At 42.4% G+C, this 19,860-nt stretch overlaps 1 protein-coding gene across 1 annotated transcript in view; it reads left to right on the top strand.

Annotated features, from left to right (window-relative positions):
- The window catches only part of Vit (vitrin), a 122,671-nt gene that overhangs the window by 59,321 nt on the left and 43,490 nt on the right, over window positions 1-19,860 (top strand). The window contains exons 4-6 of the mRNA XM_051177898.1: window positions 756-912; window positions 8,785-8,918; window positions 13,829-13,906. Coding sequence (XP_051033855.1) covers window positions 756-912; window positions 8,785-8,918; window positions 13,829-13,906 — 369 coding nt within the window. The remainder of the gene's footprint in view (window positions 1-755; window positions 913-8,784; window positions 8,919-13,828; window positions 13,907-19,860) is intronic.

The raw sequence follows: 19,860 nt of genomic DNA, 5'->3' as shown, positions 1-19,860 counted from the left end.
TGTGACAAAGAGGAAGAGGCAGGAGACAAGAATGGATACATTCCTCTGAACGCTCCAGGGGGAATACCAAGCTTTTCAACTTTAGAGGCAAAAAATTCGTCCTATAGCAACCCAACATCTAGGCCAAAGAAATCCTCTAGGACCCAAACAAAAAAGGTCACTTTAAGTATAACTTCCCCTGTCCAAAGACCTTCCATCTTCCACATCCCCACAGAACACAACTTCTCAGTACCTCTGGGCCTGGCCCATCCAGCAGGTTCTCTCTTTCCCTTTGCTGCCCAGGCCACCTTTTGAGTTTCCTTGGCTCTAGAACCCACACTTTTCTTGTTTGTCTTCCCTGGAATGCCTTTCCTGCCTCCTTCAAGAGTTTTCTCTTCCTGGGAAAATCACAGAGCATCTGGAAAACCAGTGGTCTCCGCCTTCCATTGATTCCAGGTCAGATTTTGATGGCTGGAAGCCTTTCTTTTCTCCAAATTACTTTCAGTTAATTAGTTGTCCAAACACAAATAGGAGTGGACTTTTACTTTTTTTTTTTTTTTTTTAAGCATGTTAAATGCAATGGATGCTGTCGTTCCTTTGGTCTGAGGAACATTGCTATGTCTTTACCCTCATTATATGTAAGGGATGGACACAAGGTTGATTCAGATTCAGACTTTTACAGATTAAGTAAATGAATATGTGTGACCTAACAGTGTCCCCTCATATATAAGCTGACACCACAAGGGGGTAATTTTGACCTCATTTTGTATTCCCAGCTGTGCCTCAGATCAACTGTGATGTCAAAGCTGGAAAGATCATCAATCCTGAGTTCATGGTGAAATGTCCAGCAGGGTGCCAGGACCCCAAATACCACGTTTACGGTACTGGCATCTATGCATCTTACTCCAGCATGTGTGGCGCCGCAGTTCACAGGTGGGTGGCTAAGACCTACTCAACAACCAGTGATCAAAGCACTGTTGGGGAACCTCTGGTACAGGGTTGGTGGTAATTAGCAAGCAAAAATGTACAAATCTAATTGAGCCTCCTGCATTCCAATTGCAAAATTATCCCAGAAGTTATGCATGACCCTGTGTCTTCTTTCACAGCACTCTTGCAAAAATTAACTAACTTATTTCCTCATCTTTTTTTAACTTTAAGTCTTGTTATTTTTAAAAATGCAAATAAAAACAAAATCACACACTATAATTAATCAGACTGCAAAACTTTACAACTCTGTCAACATGTATACAGTTAGAATAGGCATTTGGGATAGAAGCTATGAACTTCATATCAAATTCTATACCTTCACTCTTGAATGTATTTTTATGCTTGTAGCCACCATCAAAAAGGAAAATCCATATTCTGAATCTAGCCAATAACGTATGGACTTGTGGGTTCAGGATAATATGAAGAAAAGAGGACGACAACAACAACAACAAAAAAAGGGGGGCTAAATATTAGGGGATAAAGAAGAATTGAATGCAGGTAATAGACATGAATCTATAACGCTAAGTGTATTGAATCTATAACGCTAAGTGTTCTTCCCCCTCGATGAGGAAGGAGGAATTATGTTCTCTTGATCCTGTATAATACATTTTTCCTACCTGTGTTGTGCAAAAATATGGTAGGGATTACCAGGAGTTTGAGGAGAAGATATCATAGCTTTTGTGATGGACAAAGAAGGGTGACAGGAGGGTGCTACTTGTCCAGCTGTCACTTTGGAATTGGGGGAGGACAACAAGAGAGGCATGGCATGCTTTGAACTCAGTCAGAGCTTAAACAAAGAAAGGCAAAGTGACTTCACAGACTCCATAGACTTCTTCTCCTAAGCTAGGAGCCAAACACTGGGAAATGTGTGTTTGCTTAATATCTTTGGCAATCAAGCTAACATGCACATGGCCAACACTTACCCCAGCTAACCTACCTTCCCTACTGTACACAACAATTTCCTTTGTAGTGTCTACTGCTGTTAGGCATGTCTTCAAGGTAAAGACATGGACATGTATGGTTGTGCAAATCTGTCATTCTGCACTTGGGAGAATAAGGCAGAAGAATCAGGAGTCCAATTAATAGAACACTGCATATAGAACACAAGGCCAGCCTGAGCTACATGAGACCCTGTCTCCAAAGCAAAAAACAAACAAACTCACAACAAGATAACAGATGAAAATAGTCTGCACAGATCTTCTTAAGCTACATTCTTAAACAGTGGAGTAAGGGATCATAAGCCAGATCAAGCTGCAATGTGCCTGCTCATAACTGATGCTAGCACAGTCTTGGATGCAAGGCCTAGATGCTAGATAATGTCAGAACCATTCAGGTTTCTTGTATCTTTTTCCTTTTCTTGATTTGCAGAAAAGCTAATTAATTGTTCTGTTGAATGAGAGGAGATGGTCTAAAATCTCCTTTGAAAGTAGCTAGTCAGTCCACTATGAAGTTTGGAAGAAGCAAACAAAACAAACAACAACAAAACACTGCGCATAAGATATAGTTTAAGAATTATCAGGAGACTGTATTAGTTATAATTCTTCTTTGCCCATAACAATGGGAGAGAATGAGTGGAAGCAGGATTACAAACTCTATTAAAGATAAGCCATAGAATATTTAAGAAAAATACAGGGCCAGGGAGATGGCTCATTGGTTAAGAGCACTGGCTGTTCTTCCAGAGGACCCAGGTTCAATCCCCAGCGCCTACATAACAGCTCACAACTGCCTGTAAGTCCAGTTCCAGGGTATCTGACACTCCCATACAGACATACATGCAGGCAGAACATCAATGCACATGAAATAAAAATAAAATTTTTAAAAAGAGTATTTAAGAAGAACAATAGTAACAATTCTAGAAGATGTAATAAAAATAGATTGCATCTCCCTAGAAATTAAGTTCTTGCAAAAAAAAAAAAAAAGGTGATATAGAAATCTACACACATACATGTAAGTACACAAACACAAATGCATGTCTTCTGGTTATTCATATGATACTCATTCCTGCACATGCTTGTTCATGCATCCTATACTGATACACATGCATGAATGCTTACATGCATTCTTACATTTGCACACCCATCACAGACCACAGCATTGATAGCACTCTATGGTCCATACCAGCACAGTCACTGTGGTATCTGTGTAGACAACAACATTTGCTACAGAAACTGAGCCTGCCTTAAGGTTTTTTGTTTGTTTGTTTGTTTGTTTGTTTTCCAGCTGTGATACTGAATAATTGGTACCTCACTTTCTCTTGACACATTCTGGCTCCCTCTTAACCTTACCTGTGGTTTTTGTTTGTTTGTTTGTTTGTTTATTTTGTTTTGTTTTCTAAGTAAAACAGAACCTCATGAGTAAATTTGGCCTTACCAATGATGTCATCTGGATGACAGTAACCTTTCAATGTTCTAACTCTTTCTTTCCAGCTTCATTTCAATTCTAATATTGCAGCTAGCATTACCATTTTTCAGAACAGGAATGTAATTACTAGCTAGTTGGATAGAGATTAGACCTCCCTGCCCCTGACTTCTAGCCCCAGGTCACACATTTACATAAGAACTAGATGGTCCCAGCACCACTCAGTATATGGAGTGAAGGAGGTGTGTGTAGACGCTGCAGGAATCATGCCAGAAACAGCTTTATGAAAAATGGACACTTGCCTAAAAAGAAAAATGAGAAGGATATTTGGAGGAACATGGCTCTGCAAGCACAGTATGCAAAGAGGGATGCAAGAAATCAGTGAAAGAATACACATATGGCAAAAACAAGACAAACTGCTTGTTTTTGAGTAACCGAAAGTCATTGTGGTTTCTTTGGACCTGTGTCTGAGAGAGTAGAAAAACTATTCAGAAAGAGGTCTCATTACTCATTGGGAGGATGAACAGAGGGCTTAAGGGACAAACAGGAATGCAGGATGCTATTAGCTTTGTTTTCCACAAACAGAGAGAATCTGTTTTTCAGGAAGCAAGATTTGAGACATTCCACTAAGGGAGGTTGCACTGTTCAGGAAGCTCAGTTCTTACCCTGCCAGAGCCTCCCTCTCACAGAACAGGAGGCCGGCAAAAACAGACCTGAGCTCAAAAATTCAAATGAATTTGCATTAAGGATTTAACACTCATACACCATATCATGGACAGCTGTTTTCTCACGAGTGACTTATTTTATTCTTTCAAAGGATATTGGTCATATTGAGGTATCATATCTGGGCTCAGGCTCATCTCACACTAACCATCTACTCTTACTGAGTCATTCTTTCATTCATCTATGGGGAGGTACACATGGCATGTCCTATATGTGGGTCCCAGAAGACAATCTGGGGGGATTCTGTCCTGCCTTATTGGAATGGAATCTCTATTATTTCTGCCTTCCTGCATAATTCAGGTTCCTTGTTAACCCTTGATCTACTCTGAAGGCCTGAAGGTGATGACTCTACAATCTTTGCCTTCCGTCTCTCAATAGAAATCCTTACTGCAAATGTTCATCCCTTCATGCAGCTTTTTCTTATATGGGTTCTGATTCTATCTTGGGTCATCAGGCTTGGCCACGCAAAGGAAAACACAAACAGAGCAACAGCATCACAGCAAGCCAATTCTTACTGTAAAAAGGATATACTGAAAGACCCGCAGAGCATGGACCTTCACGCTCCCACACAGGAAAGGCGACTCCCCAAATCACTCACGAGAAGCAGTCTCGATGCAAATAGTATGAAGAATTTTTATTCCAAGTGCACTGGGGTCCACAGTCATAGGACTGAGGACCTCAAGGGCAGAATTGAGACAGTTTTTATAGGGTTTACAACAAAGCCCACACATAGGTCACTGGGGCGGGGGTTTCACGAGCAGTTTATGAAGTCAGACAAGTGGTTAGTTAGCTCATTCTGTGTTATCTTACTAGACCAAGATTACATACTCAAGGGCCTGTCTGTCGCAAACAGCAATGAGTGTGACCTTGCCTATTTACTGGCAGAGGACAGGGCCTGGAATTTGAGGTTTTTAGGGCTTTTATAAATAGTATTTCTAAACTTTTAGCTTCCTGTGGCCATTGGAGAGTTAGGCTGTATTTTTCCTCCTTATAGTACCAGAAGCCAAATTGGGCTAACTACACACCGGGACCAAAATGGCTCCAGTATTTTATCCCTAGTGTGGGTTGTAACTGCATCTCATCCAACTGGTGAAGCTTAACTTCACAATCGTACATGATTGGCTAATCCATGCCAAGGGGACAGGGAAGGCTCATTAAATATGAGCCATTGCTGGGCTAACTACCATTGATTTGAGGAAGGAAAGAGGGAGGGGAGGGAGGAAAGAAGGAAGGAAGGTAGGAAAGAAGGAAGGAAGGAAGGAAGGAAGGAAGGAAGGAAGGAAGGAAGGAAGGAAAGGGGACTGGTTAAGAGCACTGGCTGCTCTTCCAGAGGACCCAGGTTCAAGTCCCAGCAATCACATGGTAGCTCACAACTCTATGTAACTCCAATTCCAGGGCATCTGATATGATACCTTTACACCAATGCACATAAAATCAAGTTAAACAAATTATTTTGAAGAAAGGGAAGGGAGAAAAAAATTACATATATATATATGTATATATGTATACATATATATATATATATATCACACACACACACACACACACACACACACACACACACACACGAAGAGAAGAGGTCCCCACAGTTGGCAAGCACTTTTACCCACTGAGCCATGTAACAGGTCTTGCCCACATATATAAAGGAGGGGAGGCAAGCACTTGATCATCTCCCTGAGATAGAGCAATGAGGACACCATCTCCATGCCAGGCCTCTTCCTGAAGATTTCTGAGGTGTGCCTAATCCTCACAACAGTGGCCACTCAACATTTGATTCAGTGGTCTACTCTCCCTCCCTGAGTTGAGGAACTGGCCCTCAGTTTACCTCAGACCCAGGCACCAGGGTCAGGAAGAAGGTGAACGAAAAGGCCATGCACATGTCTGTGCAGAGCTTAGGTCTGGTAATAAATGTTTTACAACCCGTTCTCCACAAAAGTGTCAGAAGTAGACATCTCACTATCTACTTTTACATAGAGATGCTCCTAAGATGTCTGGCCCCCTCTGAATGTGAGTGACTGTTGTGTGACTTGATCTGTTTGTGGACCCCTGGTAGTGGGACCAGAATTTATCCCTGGTACATGAACTGGCCTTTTAGAGCCCATTCCCTATGGTGGGTTTCTTGTTCAGCCCTGATTCAGGGAGGAGGGACTTACTTTGTCCTGCCTCAACTCTATATGCCAGGCTTAGCTGACACCCTATGGGAGGCCTTACCCTCTCTAAGGAGTGAATGGGGACAGGAGAAGGGGAAGGAGGGGGAACTGTGGTTGGTATGTAAAATGAATAAAAAATTAAAAAAAAAAAAAAAAAAAAAAAGATGGCTGGCCTCAAACCCCCAATGACAAGTGTCAGCTGGGCCATGAAATCCTAAAAGCTTAACTGGTTCCCCAAAGCTAGTGTAAGAACTCCCTACCCCAAACCACCGCTAAGTCTCCTTACACAGAAAACATAAAATGTTATCCTTTCAACAGTATTTTTTTCCTGGGAGCTAGAGAGATGGTTCCATGGTTAAGAGTATTTGCTGCTCTTTCAAAGGACCGAGTTCCCGGGTACCTGATGCCCTCTTCTGGCCTCTGTAGATGCCAGGCATGCACATGTTACACATACATGCATGCAGGCAAAACACTTATACACATGAAAATGATTTTTAAATCTGTTTTTTAAAATTTTTTTCATTTGTTTAAGAAATGAAATTAATTCCAGAAATCTTTAGAGGTAGTACAAGACAGTAAATCATCAAATACGTCATGAGAACAAAAGTCTAAGTTGATGGCAGAAGCAAGATGGCATCAGGCTCTCTGTGAGGAAGGGCATGGGCAATAAGGGGATCTAGAGAAGGTGGTAGCACAATGTAACTCATGTGCAGAGACTAACCAGACCCCATGGTAAAGCCTATAGGAAGTGATAAAGAATTAGAAGGGGAGGTGTCTGTGCTCCTGAACCCTTAAAAGTACAACAACCAACAGGGACAAACTTGGGTTGAGATCGGTGAGACTCGCCTGAAGTCAAATCTCTGTTGCAATGCACTAGTTACAGAATCTTGAGTGACACATTGGAGCAGCTTGTTTGTATGGAACAGGGAATAACAGCCTTCTTTGCCCCACCATTCTCAAGTTTGCTGGGAAGATGGTAAGACGTGTTAAGTACTGTTATCACTTTCTCCACAGCCATCAGGAATTTGAGTGTTGAAAGTTGTTGAGTCACTGTGGAGTAAAGAGGGCAGGAAATGGCAGCCTTATCCTTGGAAGGAAGGATCTGTGTTCATGGGAACAAATCCTTGTACTTTTTATTCATATACCATAAATTATAGACACCCAAAGGAGCCATGGTAATGACATTGTAAAGGAGCTATTTAGGACCTGAGGTGAGCCTCCTGCCTAACAGATAGACATATCCGTCCCTACACATTAGGGTGTAAAACCTGGTAAAAATCCTAGAACTCAAGGAACAATTTTTAGCCTTAAGGGATCCATCCCTTTTCCTCTTTCTCCTCTTCTTCATCCATCTCCTCCTTTCTCTCTTTCTCTACTTCTCTTTCCTTCTCCTCCTCCTTGCCCTCAAAGAGCCATGCTCTTTCAAGTGACTGAATTCCTTCTGTGATAGCTCAAAGTCAAATCAAAAATGTTCCTTCAAAGAACTAGTGAGGTGGTGGCACATACCATAGTCCTAGGTCCTCAGGAGATTGCGACAGGTGAATTGCTTGAGTTCAGGAGTCCAAAGCCAATGTGAGCAACAAAGCGAGACCTACAAAAAAAGAATCAAGAATACAGAAACTCATTGAAAAGCTGGGCATATAGACAAGAGGATTAAGAGTTCAAGGCTAGCCTGGTTTACTTAGTGAGCTTTGAGGCTAGCCTGGAACACATAGAGAAACCTTGTCTCTGAAAAAGGAAAAAAAGGAAGGAGGGAGAGAGGGGTTTCCTTGGATCAATGTCTGAGAGAGTAGAAAAACTACTCAGAAAGAGGTATCACTACCCACTGGGAGGGTGAATAGATGTCTTAAGGGGCAAAAAAGTGATTCAGGATACTATTAGCTTTGTTTTCCACAGAGAGAATCTCTTTAAGGAGTTCCATAGGATTCTAAACTAGGGGGAGAGAGAAGGAGAAGGACTAAATTCAGTAGCACTTACCTTTAATCTCAGCACTCAGGAGGCAGAGGCAGGCAAATCTCTGAGTTTGAGGCCAACCTGGTATGCATAGTGAGCCAGATTTACATAGCAAAACCCTACCTAAAAAGAAAAAGAAGAGTAATTAATTAATTAATTTTAAAAAGAAAATTTAAAAAGATGAGACCAGCCAGGCATTGGTGGTACACACCTTTAATCCCAGCACTTGGGAGGCAGAGGCAAGTGGATCTCTGTGAGTTCGAGGCCAGCCTGGTCTACAGAGCTAGTTCCAGGACAGGCTCCAAAGCAAAACAGAGAAACCCTGTCTCGAAAAAACAAAAACAAACAAACATACATACAAACAAAAAAGATGAGACCAAAAATACACAACAAAAGAATAAGAATGGAAAAGCTAGGTAAACAAAAAATTAAGAGAGAGAGAGAAAAAAAAGACATTTGACCTGGAGATCGGGGCAAAGTCCAATGGTGGAAACATGATGCTTGGGGATTGGGCTGCAAACTTTACCTTAGCATGTCCTGTTTCTGAGCACAGACAGAGACTGGTGGGTGTGTTGTCACCTTCTTCTGTGTAAGTTTGGTAAATTTGGGTTTTGTTTTTTTCTTCTTCACATAGTGGTGTGCTGGATAATTCAGGAGGGAAAGTCCTTGTTCGGAAAGTCGCTGGGCAGTCCGGGTACAAAGGAAGTTATGCTAATGGTGTTCAGTCTTTATCATTGCCAAGATGGAGAGAATCCTTCATCGTCTCAGGTATGGTCCCACCCTGAAGACCAGATACAGGCATCCAAGGTGACAGCAGGATGAAATGTAGTCTTTCAGTTGCTTTTGGGTTTTGCTTATAGCCTACCTTGTTTCAGAAATGTGTGAAGTGTTCATTCTAAAAACAAGAATTATGAAATAATGGATTATAATTACACGATGAATCACTACAAAGTCAAATCTGGAAATAGTGCATGCACTGCTCATTTTAACTGCATCGTAGTTGTCTGCAAGTCCAGTCCTACTTTGAGTAAAGTGAACTACGTTGATCAAGTTGGGTTATTTAAAAACCAGACAAAAAAGCCCAAGTCCTACAGGTGGGCCAAATGTACCCCATGTCTACATGTTCTCTTGTGTTCTCTGTAAGATCGATAGGTAGCAGCACAGGAGAGAAAGAATAAGTCACAATTTTCTTTTAGATTACTTTGAAATGTTATTCAATTCATTGCTTCTTTATTCAGATCAACTTTCTAGCACCATGAAGTCTTGCAGACAATAAATTCTGACTGTCTCGCTGCCTCTCAAAATTCCAGGAGTGTAGTTTCACACTGAAAAGTAACCAGCTCTCTCTGAGTCATCATGAACTGCTTTTCCATTTCTGTTATTTCCCCCAGTCCAGTCTTTTATTTTGAGAATAAACTAAAAGAAAATTTAAAAGGTAGCACAATGAATACCCATCTTTCTTTTACCCACATTTCTTGTTTATATTTTTGTTTTATCTACTTGCATATCTAAAAATTTGAAGATAACTTTTCTGGGAAATGCAGCATTTTATCTGTAACTACTGCTTCCAGTGTCTTTAGGAGTGGTATTGAGGCACCATATCTGAAAATGAACATTGATGCAACACTGTCTGGTAATGAGTTCTTATTCATGTTCAAAGTATTTCTCATAATAATTTGTCCCTTTTTGGGGATCTGAAATATGATTAAAGAGTAAACCTGGCATTTAGTTGTCATATTGCTTCAATCTCTTTTAATTCTCCCACCATGTCACATCTTGCCATCATGAATAATAATGACATCTATGAAGTCTAGGCCAGTTGTCTAGGAGTATATCCTACATTGTGGGCCAAAAATGGAGCCAGCTAGTGTGTGTGTGTGTGTGTGTGTGTGTGTGTGAGAGAGAGAGAGAGAGAGAGAGAGAGAGAGAGAGAGGCTGTGTATGTGTAATTGGATTCAACTTCAATACACATTTCTAAAGATATATTTATTTTTGTTTTATGCATGTATGTTTTGCCTGCATGTATGCATTGTACCATGTGTGTGCCTGGTGCCCACAGAGGCCAGAGGAGGATATCAGAAGCCTTGGAACTGGAGTTACAGACAGTTGTGAGCCATCATGTGGTTGCTGGGAACCAAACTCAGATTATCTGTAAGAACAGCCAGTGCTCTTAACCACTGAGCCATCACTCAACATAAATATCTTGAAAAGGATAGGTTCTACCATCAAATCCCCATGGTGTTATAGTACAATGGCCATATCAAAGGCTATACTGCTGGTTTCTTTAATTGTTGCTGATACTAAATTTGATTACTTGGCTAGTATAATATACTTCTCTAGGGCCAAGGCATGTGTAACTAATTATCAAGCAAGGTGCCACTTTAAACAGCTTGAGTAACTTAGTCCCCAGTAATGTTAAGTCAGCAATTCTAACACTCATTGTTCATCCTGACTTCACAAATAAGACATTAGTCAGTATTCCCCTAGGCTATCAAAAATCTATAAGCTGTTCAAGTACCTTATGTGAAATGGTACAGTGTCTGCATATAGCCTATGGACATCTTCTCACATCATTGTGCCAGCTCCAGATTCATCCAATACCTAACGATGTGGATGTTGTATAAGTAGCTACTCTACTCTATTGATTAGGAAACAACGACAAGAAAATAACCACAAACAAGTTCAGTTCAGCTACGAATTATTTTCAAGTATTTTAATTGCAGACCAGTTTAATCCCAAATTTGGATACTATAGAAAAGGGCAAAACTAACTGCAAAATTATAATTTGTCTTAATTGCATCATTCCTTCCATATTAGTGGTTTCCCCTAACTCCCTTACACTGTTGTTTTTAATGTAGATTATGGACTCACTTGCTTGAAGTTTCTTTGTCTTTAAAATATATTATTATCCACCACACCTGACAAATAGTTGTTGTATTGTTGTATTTCATCTTCCCTGAAAGCCAGTGAAAGCTACTTACCCTTTTGACCTGTCATGTTTAATTTGGAACACAAGATAATGTCCAAGGCTCACCTTACCCTCTCTTTGCTCAAGACCCCAGTCTCCTGTTTATTTTCTCCAAGGAAGCTCCATGGGATTTAAAACTAGATTTGATCTCAAAGCAAAATTGGATGTGATGGAATTATCCTAAGTAGAAATTCCCATGGAAAAAGAAATATCTTATCCTGTGGCTCTTCCAGGCTAAGCGGCTTTCTGATCTAACCCCTTATTTACTCAGTCCATCAGATTTGTGACAAAAGTAAAACCAGGCCTTTTAGGGTCGTCCTCAAATTGGGAAATCCCTGTTTCCCTGATCCTGTTAAATTATACAGATAAGCCTGACTTCTTTATCAGATCATGAGAGGGCATCAGCCACAGAGCAAGTCCTGTAACAAAGAATTCAGGGCAGACACCAAATGACAATGTCTGTGCCTAGTTGAGAAGAGAGAAATACAACCTCCACATAGGAATGTACCAAGCAACTCCTGCCTAAGCATCCAAACTTACAACTCAACCTAAGGTCCAGAAATTATATAGGGGCTTTAAAGGAAAATCTCATTCCAAGAAAGGAGAGGCATCGAGTACTGGGAATTTTTGTTGTTGCCTGCTTTTTGTTTTCACAATAAAATCAGTTTAATGAGTTTATTCCCTATAAATCTCAACTTCCATCACATTCTACCTTGTGACATTTATCAGAAAATGATTGTGGCCAAAGATAATAAACGCATGTGCTTATGCAGTGATTAGGAGAACTCTTTCAACCAGATATTAGGGAGGGTGCTCTCTGGTAAGGTTGTAGCCAAGGACACCCTGTGACTCAGAAGTTCATGGCCAACAAGTATAACCCAATTGTGTCAGAAGCCTCCTCAGAAGGCTCAGGTGCCTGTGTGACTTTTCTCTGGATTTTTATTTCTAACTTTTATAGGTCACTGTGCTTCTTTAATTAATCTGCCTTAGAGCTCTGGGAGCTATGGGGAGAGATGGAGTGTGTGGTTTTGGTTCTTCTGATCCTTGGATAGTACTGGCTTGTGCGAGGCCAGGGCAGCTTCCGGAACGAATGCCCTCTGTACTTTGATTCACATATAAGACAGCTGAGCTGGTGCTCTCTTGTCTTTGAAAAGAAATACTAAGAGTTTTAATACAAGGGAGAGCGGCTGCCTCAGCCTCTGTCCCTGTGAACTTGTTGTGGCCCATAGCCAGGAGGCCCTCATGAGGTCCTAAGCCGCCTCAACCAGGTTCTGCTCAGAGCAGGCCGGGACATAGCTGAGGACTTGCAAATGACCCATTCTGCTCTCCAGATGGTTTTAATGTGATGAAGTAAGAGGCACCTGTAAGCCAGAATGTTTACCTCAGTTCTGCCTTTGAATGGAACTTACAGGTAATGCCTGAATGAAGTTTTGCATCTTTTTGGACACATGCAGCTCCAAACGCTTTTTAATTTCATTTTTTATTACATCCCTGCAACTTTTTAGAGGCTGTGTCATTATTTATATTTTCTGCAATGAAAAAAAAAGTCTTGAAAATTGTAACAGCTAATTAAAAGCAAAAAGAAGTGATGGGTATAGTACAGTGGTAGAGCACTTCCCTAGCATGTGAAGGGCCTGAGTTTGATCCCCAGGACCATAAAAATAAAAATGAAATGAAAAAGTAAAATAGAAACCCAGTTTTTTTTTGTTGTTGTTTTGGGTTTTTTGTTGTTTTGTTTTTGTTTTTGTTTTTGGTGTCAGGCACTTTCTGAGATCTCACAAGCACACACACACACACACACACACACACACACACATACACAAGCACAAACACACAAATAAAACAAATCCTTAAAGATATTTCCTCATGACATGATCTCATGAGACACTGCTATGGCCCTGAGATTTTAACAGCTAGGCACATACAAATGAACTTGTTATGGGTTGGGAAGGGAAGGGTGCTATCTGGGTTCCACTGGCACTCTCAATTTCATTGTAGAACAAAGTTCACCGTCTGACATCTCTTGGGAATGAGATGACTCCACAGGAAACAGCCTTCAGGGGCAATTTCAGTCATCCCAGGCTTGACAACTACCTACTTCTCTGCCAGATCATTTCTGATCCAGCTCTGATGGCCTGGTGTCTTTCTTTTTTCTGCTTCTATTGTGTCCTTGTTAGACAAGACTGTTCTTTCTCCTTGCCTTGCATCTAATGTCTCTCCCCAAGTGAAGATCCATGGTTGTTTTCATGTAGAACCTATATATACAACCACTTTCAAATGTCCATGATTCCCTAGGATTCAAATAGATCCTACAGGGTCTGTGAAAGTGAGAGATGACCATCCAACCACAGAAAGCCAGTCCAAGATCTAAAAGGAGAATGTGTATACGTTGCATCCATCTACTATTACAATTGAACATTCAAAGCCCTGTGAATAAAAACCTGTTAGCTTACATGTCACATCTTCAGGGGTGAAAAAGAAATTGCTAATGTTAAGCAATTCTGAGTCATGGAGATTTTATTACTTCCATTCAATTATTAATAAAACAAATGCTCAATGGGAAAACAAAACACCATTTGATTTTCTTATTGTAATCAACAACTCAGTGCAAGGACAACAGATGTTGCTGAACTCAAGAGAGATAATCCACTCATCGGCCCTGAAAGATAAAAACCAGCCCCAGAAATAAATTTCTTTTTTTCTTTTCCAGAGAGTAAAACCCGAGAGGGTGTGACCTACCCATCGACTCTTACATATTCATCATCCAAAAATCCAGCTGCCCAAGCAGGCAAGTGTTCATGTGTTGTTTCGTCCAAGCTGTGTGAGTTCATAAACACTCAATGCTGTGTTTTAAGAGACAGTGTGGAAATTAACATCTTACCCAGTCAAGTCCCACTGACCCTGGAGATGCTTTAACCAATGCCAGGAACCTGGCACCAAAACCAATGGGATCAGACAGACAGCTGTGGCTTGGAGTGAAGGGGTTTTTGCTATTTTCACAATTGGATATTGTCTCTGTATTTGTGTCATTTTCATTCAGAATGGCTGTGACCTGGGATGTTATTGTACTGTTACTTTGGACACTGATATGACCTTAAGCCTAGAAATATTTCCTTGCACATAAAAGAGAAGAGGCTGCCTCTGCCTGGCTCTAAAGCAAAGGGAAGGAGAAAGAATCATAGGGCTTGTTCACTAGGAACAAGCGATCAAGCAGTGAATGTGCATTAGGACAAAGTGCACTTCTGAGAGGCTCTCCTAAGTCAGCCTTCACTTGGCAGAAACGAAGGAATCCCTAAATCCAGAACTGTGCCATCGATGGTGCTGCCTTGGGAGGTGCTTTGATTTCTCACACATTTGAGGCAGTGAACAGATTTGGTTCAAGATCCACTCATGGATGTAGGGCAGATGTGGGTGTAGAATTTCAAGATCTAGCATTTCTTGAATATTATTGTGTGACAAGCCTTTTCCTTGGTAGTTTTCAGGTAGCCCAGATTACTACCAATACACTGCTCTTGGTCATAATGCACATTTGCAGAAAGCACAACTCAGAGAAGTTGAGTGAATTGTCAATGACAGGCAGCAAGGAATTAGTAAAGTTGAGAGCCAAGCTCAGACAACCTGGCTCCAAACACCACACCCTAAATCACTGTGCTAGATTTTCTCCTGCCAGCCATCCTACATATAAACTCGCCATCTGATGAGCTTTCAGACACGTTGGGAGTTGTCTGTCTTTCATCTTGTCGCCGCCTCACCTATACCTTCTACAACTTTTTAGTCACTGAAACCATCATGACATATTTCTTGAGTTGCAAGAACACAGCCATTCCCATTCCCCACAGTGGGGTGACACCTTAAGGACCAGATCTGAGATGCATACTGTCTTCCTTTGCTGAGAACAGGGGGTTCAGAGAGTAAGTGACAGAAGTCTCCTAATAGTTTGAGTTTCATCCGGCTCTGCAGCCTCTGCTCATCAGGTGATCTCTGAAGATGTGAAGTGTGCAGATAACTGGGTTCTGCTTTATCAAGTCTACACTTGCCCTTGTCCTCTTTCTTCCATTCCTAGCATATCATCCCTGGAACTCTGGACTTCTCTTTAGACTGCCCTGGTGCCTGAGTTGTTCTGAAGTGAGATCACCTTGCTTCCCCATCTCACTCAGCCTGTAGCTGTTGAGGGCCTTTGGCTAGAGGTGTGCTAATGGTGCTGCTAATCTTAGAAATCTCAAGTGCAGAGAGAGTTACCATTGCCAAGTAACCCCCTGACTGTGGAGTACATGTGTCAAGACCCTCTCTCCTTTCACTCTGTAGGGAGAGTACTTCTAACCTCCCAGAATATTCCCCTAGGTCTCTGCAAAACTCTCTCCCTGGGTTCCAGGGGGTGTCTGTGAATATTCAGGCCTCAGAAATACTGGCAGGAAATGCATAAGCCACCTCTACCATCAGCTTCTTCAGGCTTGGAGAGGTAGCAGGAAGGAAAGGAACTGCACACTCTCCTAATCACCCCCTCTCACAGCTGGCTCCTGGGTCCCCTTTTGTAGATCCTTTCCCTTCTTCACTGCATGGGGATGCTTGAGTCTGGTGACTATGCAGATTAACCTGGGATGGAAGCTCAGGAACAAATTTCCTGGTATAGAAAGTAGTTTTCAGATCCTTCTGGCTTCAGCCCTCAGTCCGAACCTGGAAACTGGGAAGGGTCCCACACAACTTCTGGTGACCATAGCTATCTGCCAAGTCCTCTCCCTGTGCCAGAGCCCGGAGCTACAACAGCCTGAGGCAGAGTGCCCTTATCTTCCCCTGCATCAGATAAAGACCAAAGAAGGGTTTAGCAATTTCCCCAAGGCTGTGATTGTATTTAGTTCCTTAGAGACTGGTGGATTGCATCATCCTAAAGCAGGTAAGAGTTGTGGGGAGAGAGACACTGCCTTGGAGTTTTGGAGTCCATTTGATCTCAAAGCCCCAGGCAACTGAAGCTCCTCTTATTCACATCAGCCGTGGCCAAGCTGAATTGTCCCTACCCACCAAACACTTATCTCTAGTGCAGGTGGGCCATGGGACTTCCCCTTTCCTACTTCTATTTAAATCTATAAAGTATCAAAAATGCCACTGTTGAAGCACAACCATTACCGATGTCACTTGTTTCTGTTATATCACCTCAAGCTTCTGTGGTGTATCACCAGGTATTATTATCCATCCCTTACATCTAGGTCATTCACATATGACATTGTCAAAAAGAGTGGCATTTCTTCATTTCCCCCTCCACTAACCACTGAATACCTCCTGTGTGCCAGTTCCAAGCTCAATGTGAGTGTGACAATATTAAAGGGATGCCCAGGTCTGGCTCTGTCTCATAGAAAGGACATGCCTGCATGGGGTGGGTTCTTACTAATGGAAATAAAAACATTCCAGTGAGAACCATGAAAGAGCAGCCGTGTTGCTGCTCTTCCTTTTTTCTATTGTTGTTTTTTATTTTTTTTTATTTATTTTACATACCAGCCACAATTCCCTCTCCCTCCCTTCCCCCCCCCCCAAGCCCACCCCTTATCCACTCTTCAGAAAGGGTAAAAACTCCCATGGGGAGTCAACAAAGCCTGCCACATTAAGTTGAGGCAGGACCAGGCCCCTCCTGCCTGCATTGAGGTTGAGCAAGGCATCCCACTATAGGGAATGAGCTCCAAAACGCCAGCTCATGCATCAGGGATAGATCCTGGTCCCACTGCCAGGAGTCCCACAAACAGACCAAGATACACAACTGTTGCCCACATACAACCGGCCTAGTTCTGTCCCATGCAGGCTCCCCAGCTGTCAGTCTAGAGTCCCTGAGCTAGAATCCCTGAACTAGAGTCAGCTGTCTCTGTGTGTTTCTCCATTATGGTGTATGAAAAGAGCAGCCTCGTTCCTATTCTTCCTAAGTGATGAAATTCCTTTTAGAAACCAGGCAAAGCAGAAAGGAGGGAGATGCAGGGCTAACTATGTCTCAGGTCTCATTATGCTGCATAAAATGCTTCTTATACTCTGGGAAGGATGAGTTCATAGGTAAATCAGGTTAGGGTGACACCCCCATATACACACACCAAGCATAGCCACCGTCTTCAGTGGCAAATTATCCCTGGAAGGTATCTGATTTGCCTTATAGGGATTACTCTGGGGACAAATATTGCCTGAAATTTAAGGACTGTCTTTCCCAGGCAGTTAGCAACCATTAAGTGGGCAGCTGCTACTTGGCTACCACCTCCATTTGCTCTGGGCTAAATAAGAAAATAGGTAAGTGATGATTTGCAAAAATGCACCAAAAAATTGGAGAGGCACATTCTTGGTGCCATGGCCATAGAAGGCTGAGGGCATCTGCTACTGAGAAAGTGCCAGGACAACACCGTCCTGCACCCCCTTGGCTGCTTGCTAAGCCCTTCCATGGAAGGAGGTCCAGCTGATGCTTAAGCATTAAGTTTCACCTCCCTGGCATCCCCTGCCCTCAAGACCCACATCCACCCTAACCACTTTATTGCCACTCCTGACAGTAAGCTTTGTTGAGACGGCTACCACAGACCTTGAGACACATTCAGGAATTCTCAAGTGATCAAGACCTTTCTTCTACTTGGTTCCCTTTCAGTGGATGAAGAGCATTAGTTTGGAGTAGTCAACCAGGCTTGAGCTCTAACCTTGCATCTGCTTCCATACATCCTTATAAACGGAACACCTTTGGACCTCTCGAGGAACCTGATCTTCAGTTTAATAATAGAAACATTTGTATCCACTTCCAGAACTGTGACAGTCTTCACAGGGAATGCTTATGTGAAAATCTTACAAAGTTCAGCAGATAGCAGATGAGCGGTAGATCTCAATCTCTGCCTTGGCCTACAGCCCCAACCAAGGCTCAGAATGAGTTAGTGGTGAGAAGAACCAAATTCTCTCCCAGGACTCAGACCTATGGGCATCTTGGCTTCTGTCACAGCCACCAAGGCACACTGCTGTGCCCTTCAGAAGGACAACCTAAAGTGATGTGAAATGTCAACTCCTACCATGTGCCAAGCACAGCATGGGTGTCATATACACTTCACCCAAATTATGGCAGCAGCTCTGCCAAGTAGGCATGACAAGTTCAGATAACTTTAGAAGCAAGGCTGTCAATGGTGGGTCCAGGAGCCCAATCTGGTCTGAGCTGCAGTTGTTCTACCAAGATTCCACGGCACATCTGAGATCTGGTGAATCAGCCTTCCTAGTGGCTGTATCTGTAACCCACCCTCGACTCAACTCTACTGAACTGCCAGATGTGGGGAGTTCTGGGGCTCCTGCTGCTCTTGCTGAGGAGGTGGCTGGGGAGCTGTTCTTGGCCATGCCCAAATGAGCAACATACTGACAGTATAAGGCATGTCTTTGAAGACCTTTGGAAAGAGATAAAGCTTCCATATGTCTGACAATACTGTACACAGAAACTATTTGACTGGGTATTGAGTCAAATTGTTCAAAATGAACCAAGAATATAGTATTCAATAAGGAAATGGGAGAAGTTAGGGCCGGAAGAGGGGCATCCTCTTCCTCCATGTTAAAGATGGTTCTAATTTGTAACAGGGAAAGAGTAATAACCACCCACATAGGACCAGAGAGATGACTCTTGAGTAAATTGATCAAGTACTTGAAAGCAGCTATGACCTGTCAAGTAATCCATTGACTTCCCTCAGGACATTTAATCTCTAGCACTCTTGAAAATGAATATTCATGAACTGAGATGACTGGAGTGGTCAGGAGCCTATGATCTGGTCAACTGGATAAGAAGAAGATACTTGTGATTCTCAAACTATAAGCTTATGATGAGAAGACATCCATGTAAAGGCTTTATTTTGCTGCATTAATTATTTGAAAGTAAAAAACATACCTCTCAAAATTAATCATTGGACCCTGGTCCTGTTCATTGAAATCTATAAGCAGTTTTACCCACAGCTCCTCCCTAGATGAAGCAATGCAAACTTGGGCCCACATCTCTCTCCTTCAAGAGGCACCAAAGCCTTCTTCTAGCAACAACACAAGGCCGAGGATCCCTCTTGAGAAATTAAACACTACTCCAGGACTTATTATGAATGCCTGTTTTCTAGATAAGGGAAATGCCATATATCAGGCAGGTTGACTTTACCCTGGGATAGTGCAGATACCAGCTGAAGCCCAAAGCTATCCATGGCTCTTTAATGATCATCTAGCCTGACCTTCCGACTGATTTAAAGATGGCTAACTGTTGACAAGCAACAGGGTAAATGAAAATGAGAAATCTACTTCCTGCCCAAAGAGCAGATGGAATGGCTGGATCGAATCCTGGTACTGGGTTTGGTTTTTGTCTGGCCTGCCCTCCCAAATTAGTGTTGTGATTTTCCTCTGGAAAGTGACAGGGTGGGGGTATGGAAGGGAACAGGTGTCAGTGTAGAGCAGTGGGTCTGAGCATCCACCAAATGTTGGTGTGCAGGACTGTAGCTCTAACCCTGTTATCCTAGGATGCTTTACCATGCACAGAGCAAGTTGGACAGAGAAAGAGGCATCTTTTGACTCTGATGTTACCCCCCACCCCAATCCCCACCATGGCCTGTTTTTCTGTTGTTAGAAATACAGTGGACAGGCTAGGACCTTGTGTGGCAGGTCCCCATCCCAAAGTCCCGTGGAGCAGCAGGTGACAGAGGGCATGAGGATGGGGAAACAGAGACCTGCAGACCTGACTCATATTGGAAGTTTTGTTGAGGAGGAGGTAAGAAAATAAGGGAAGGA

This window comes from Phodopus roborovskii, unplaced genomic scaffold (genome assembly GCF_943737965.1).
Source record: "Phodopus roborovskii unplaced genomic scaffold, PHOROB, whole genome shotgun sequence".
Classification (NCBI taxonomy): domain Eukaryota; kingdom Metazoa; phylum Chordata; class Mammalia; order Rodentia; family Cricetidae; genus Phodopus; species Phodopus roborovskii.
Note: the sequence above shows the minus strand (reverse complement) of the source record. Positions and strands in the feature narration are given on the sequence as shown.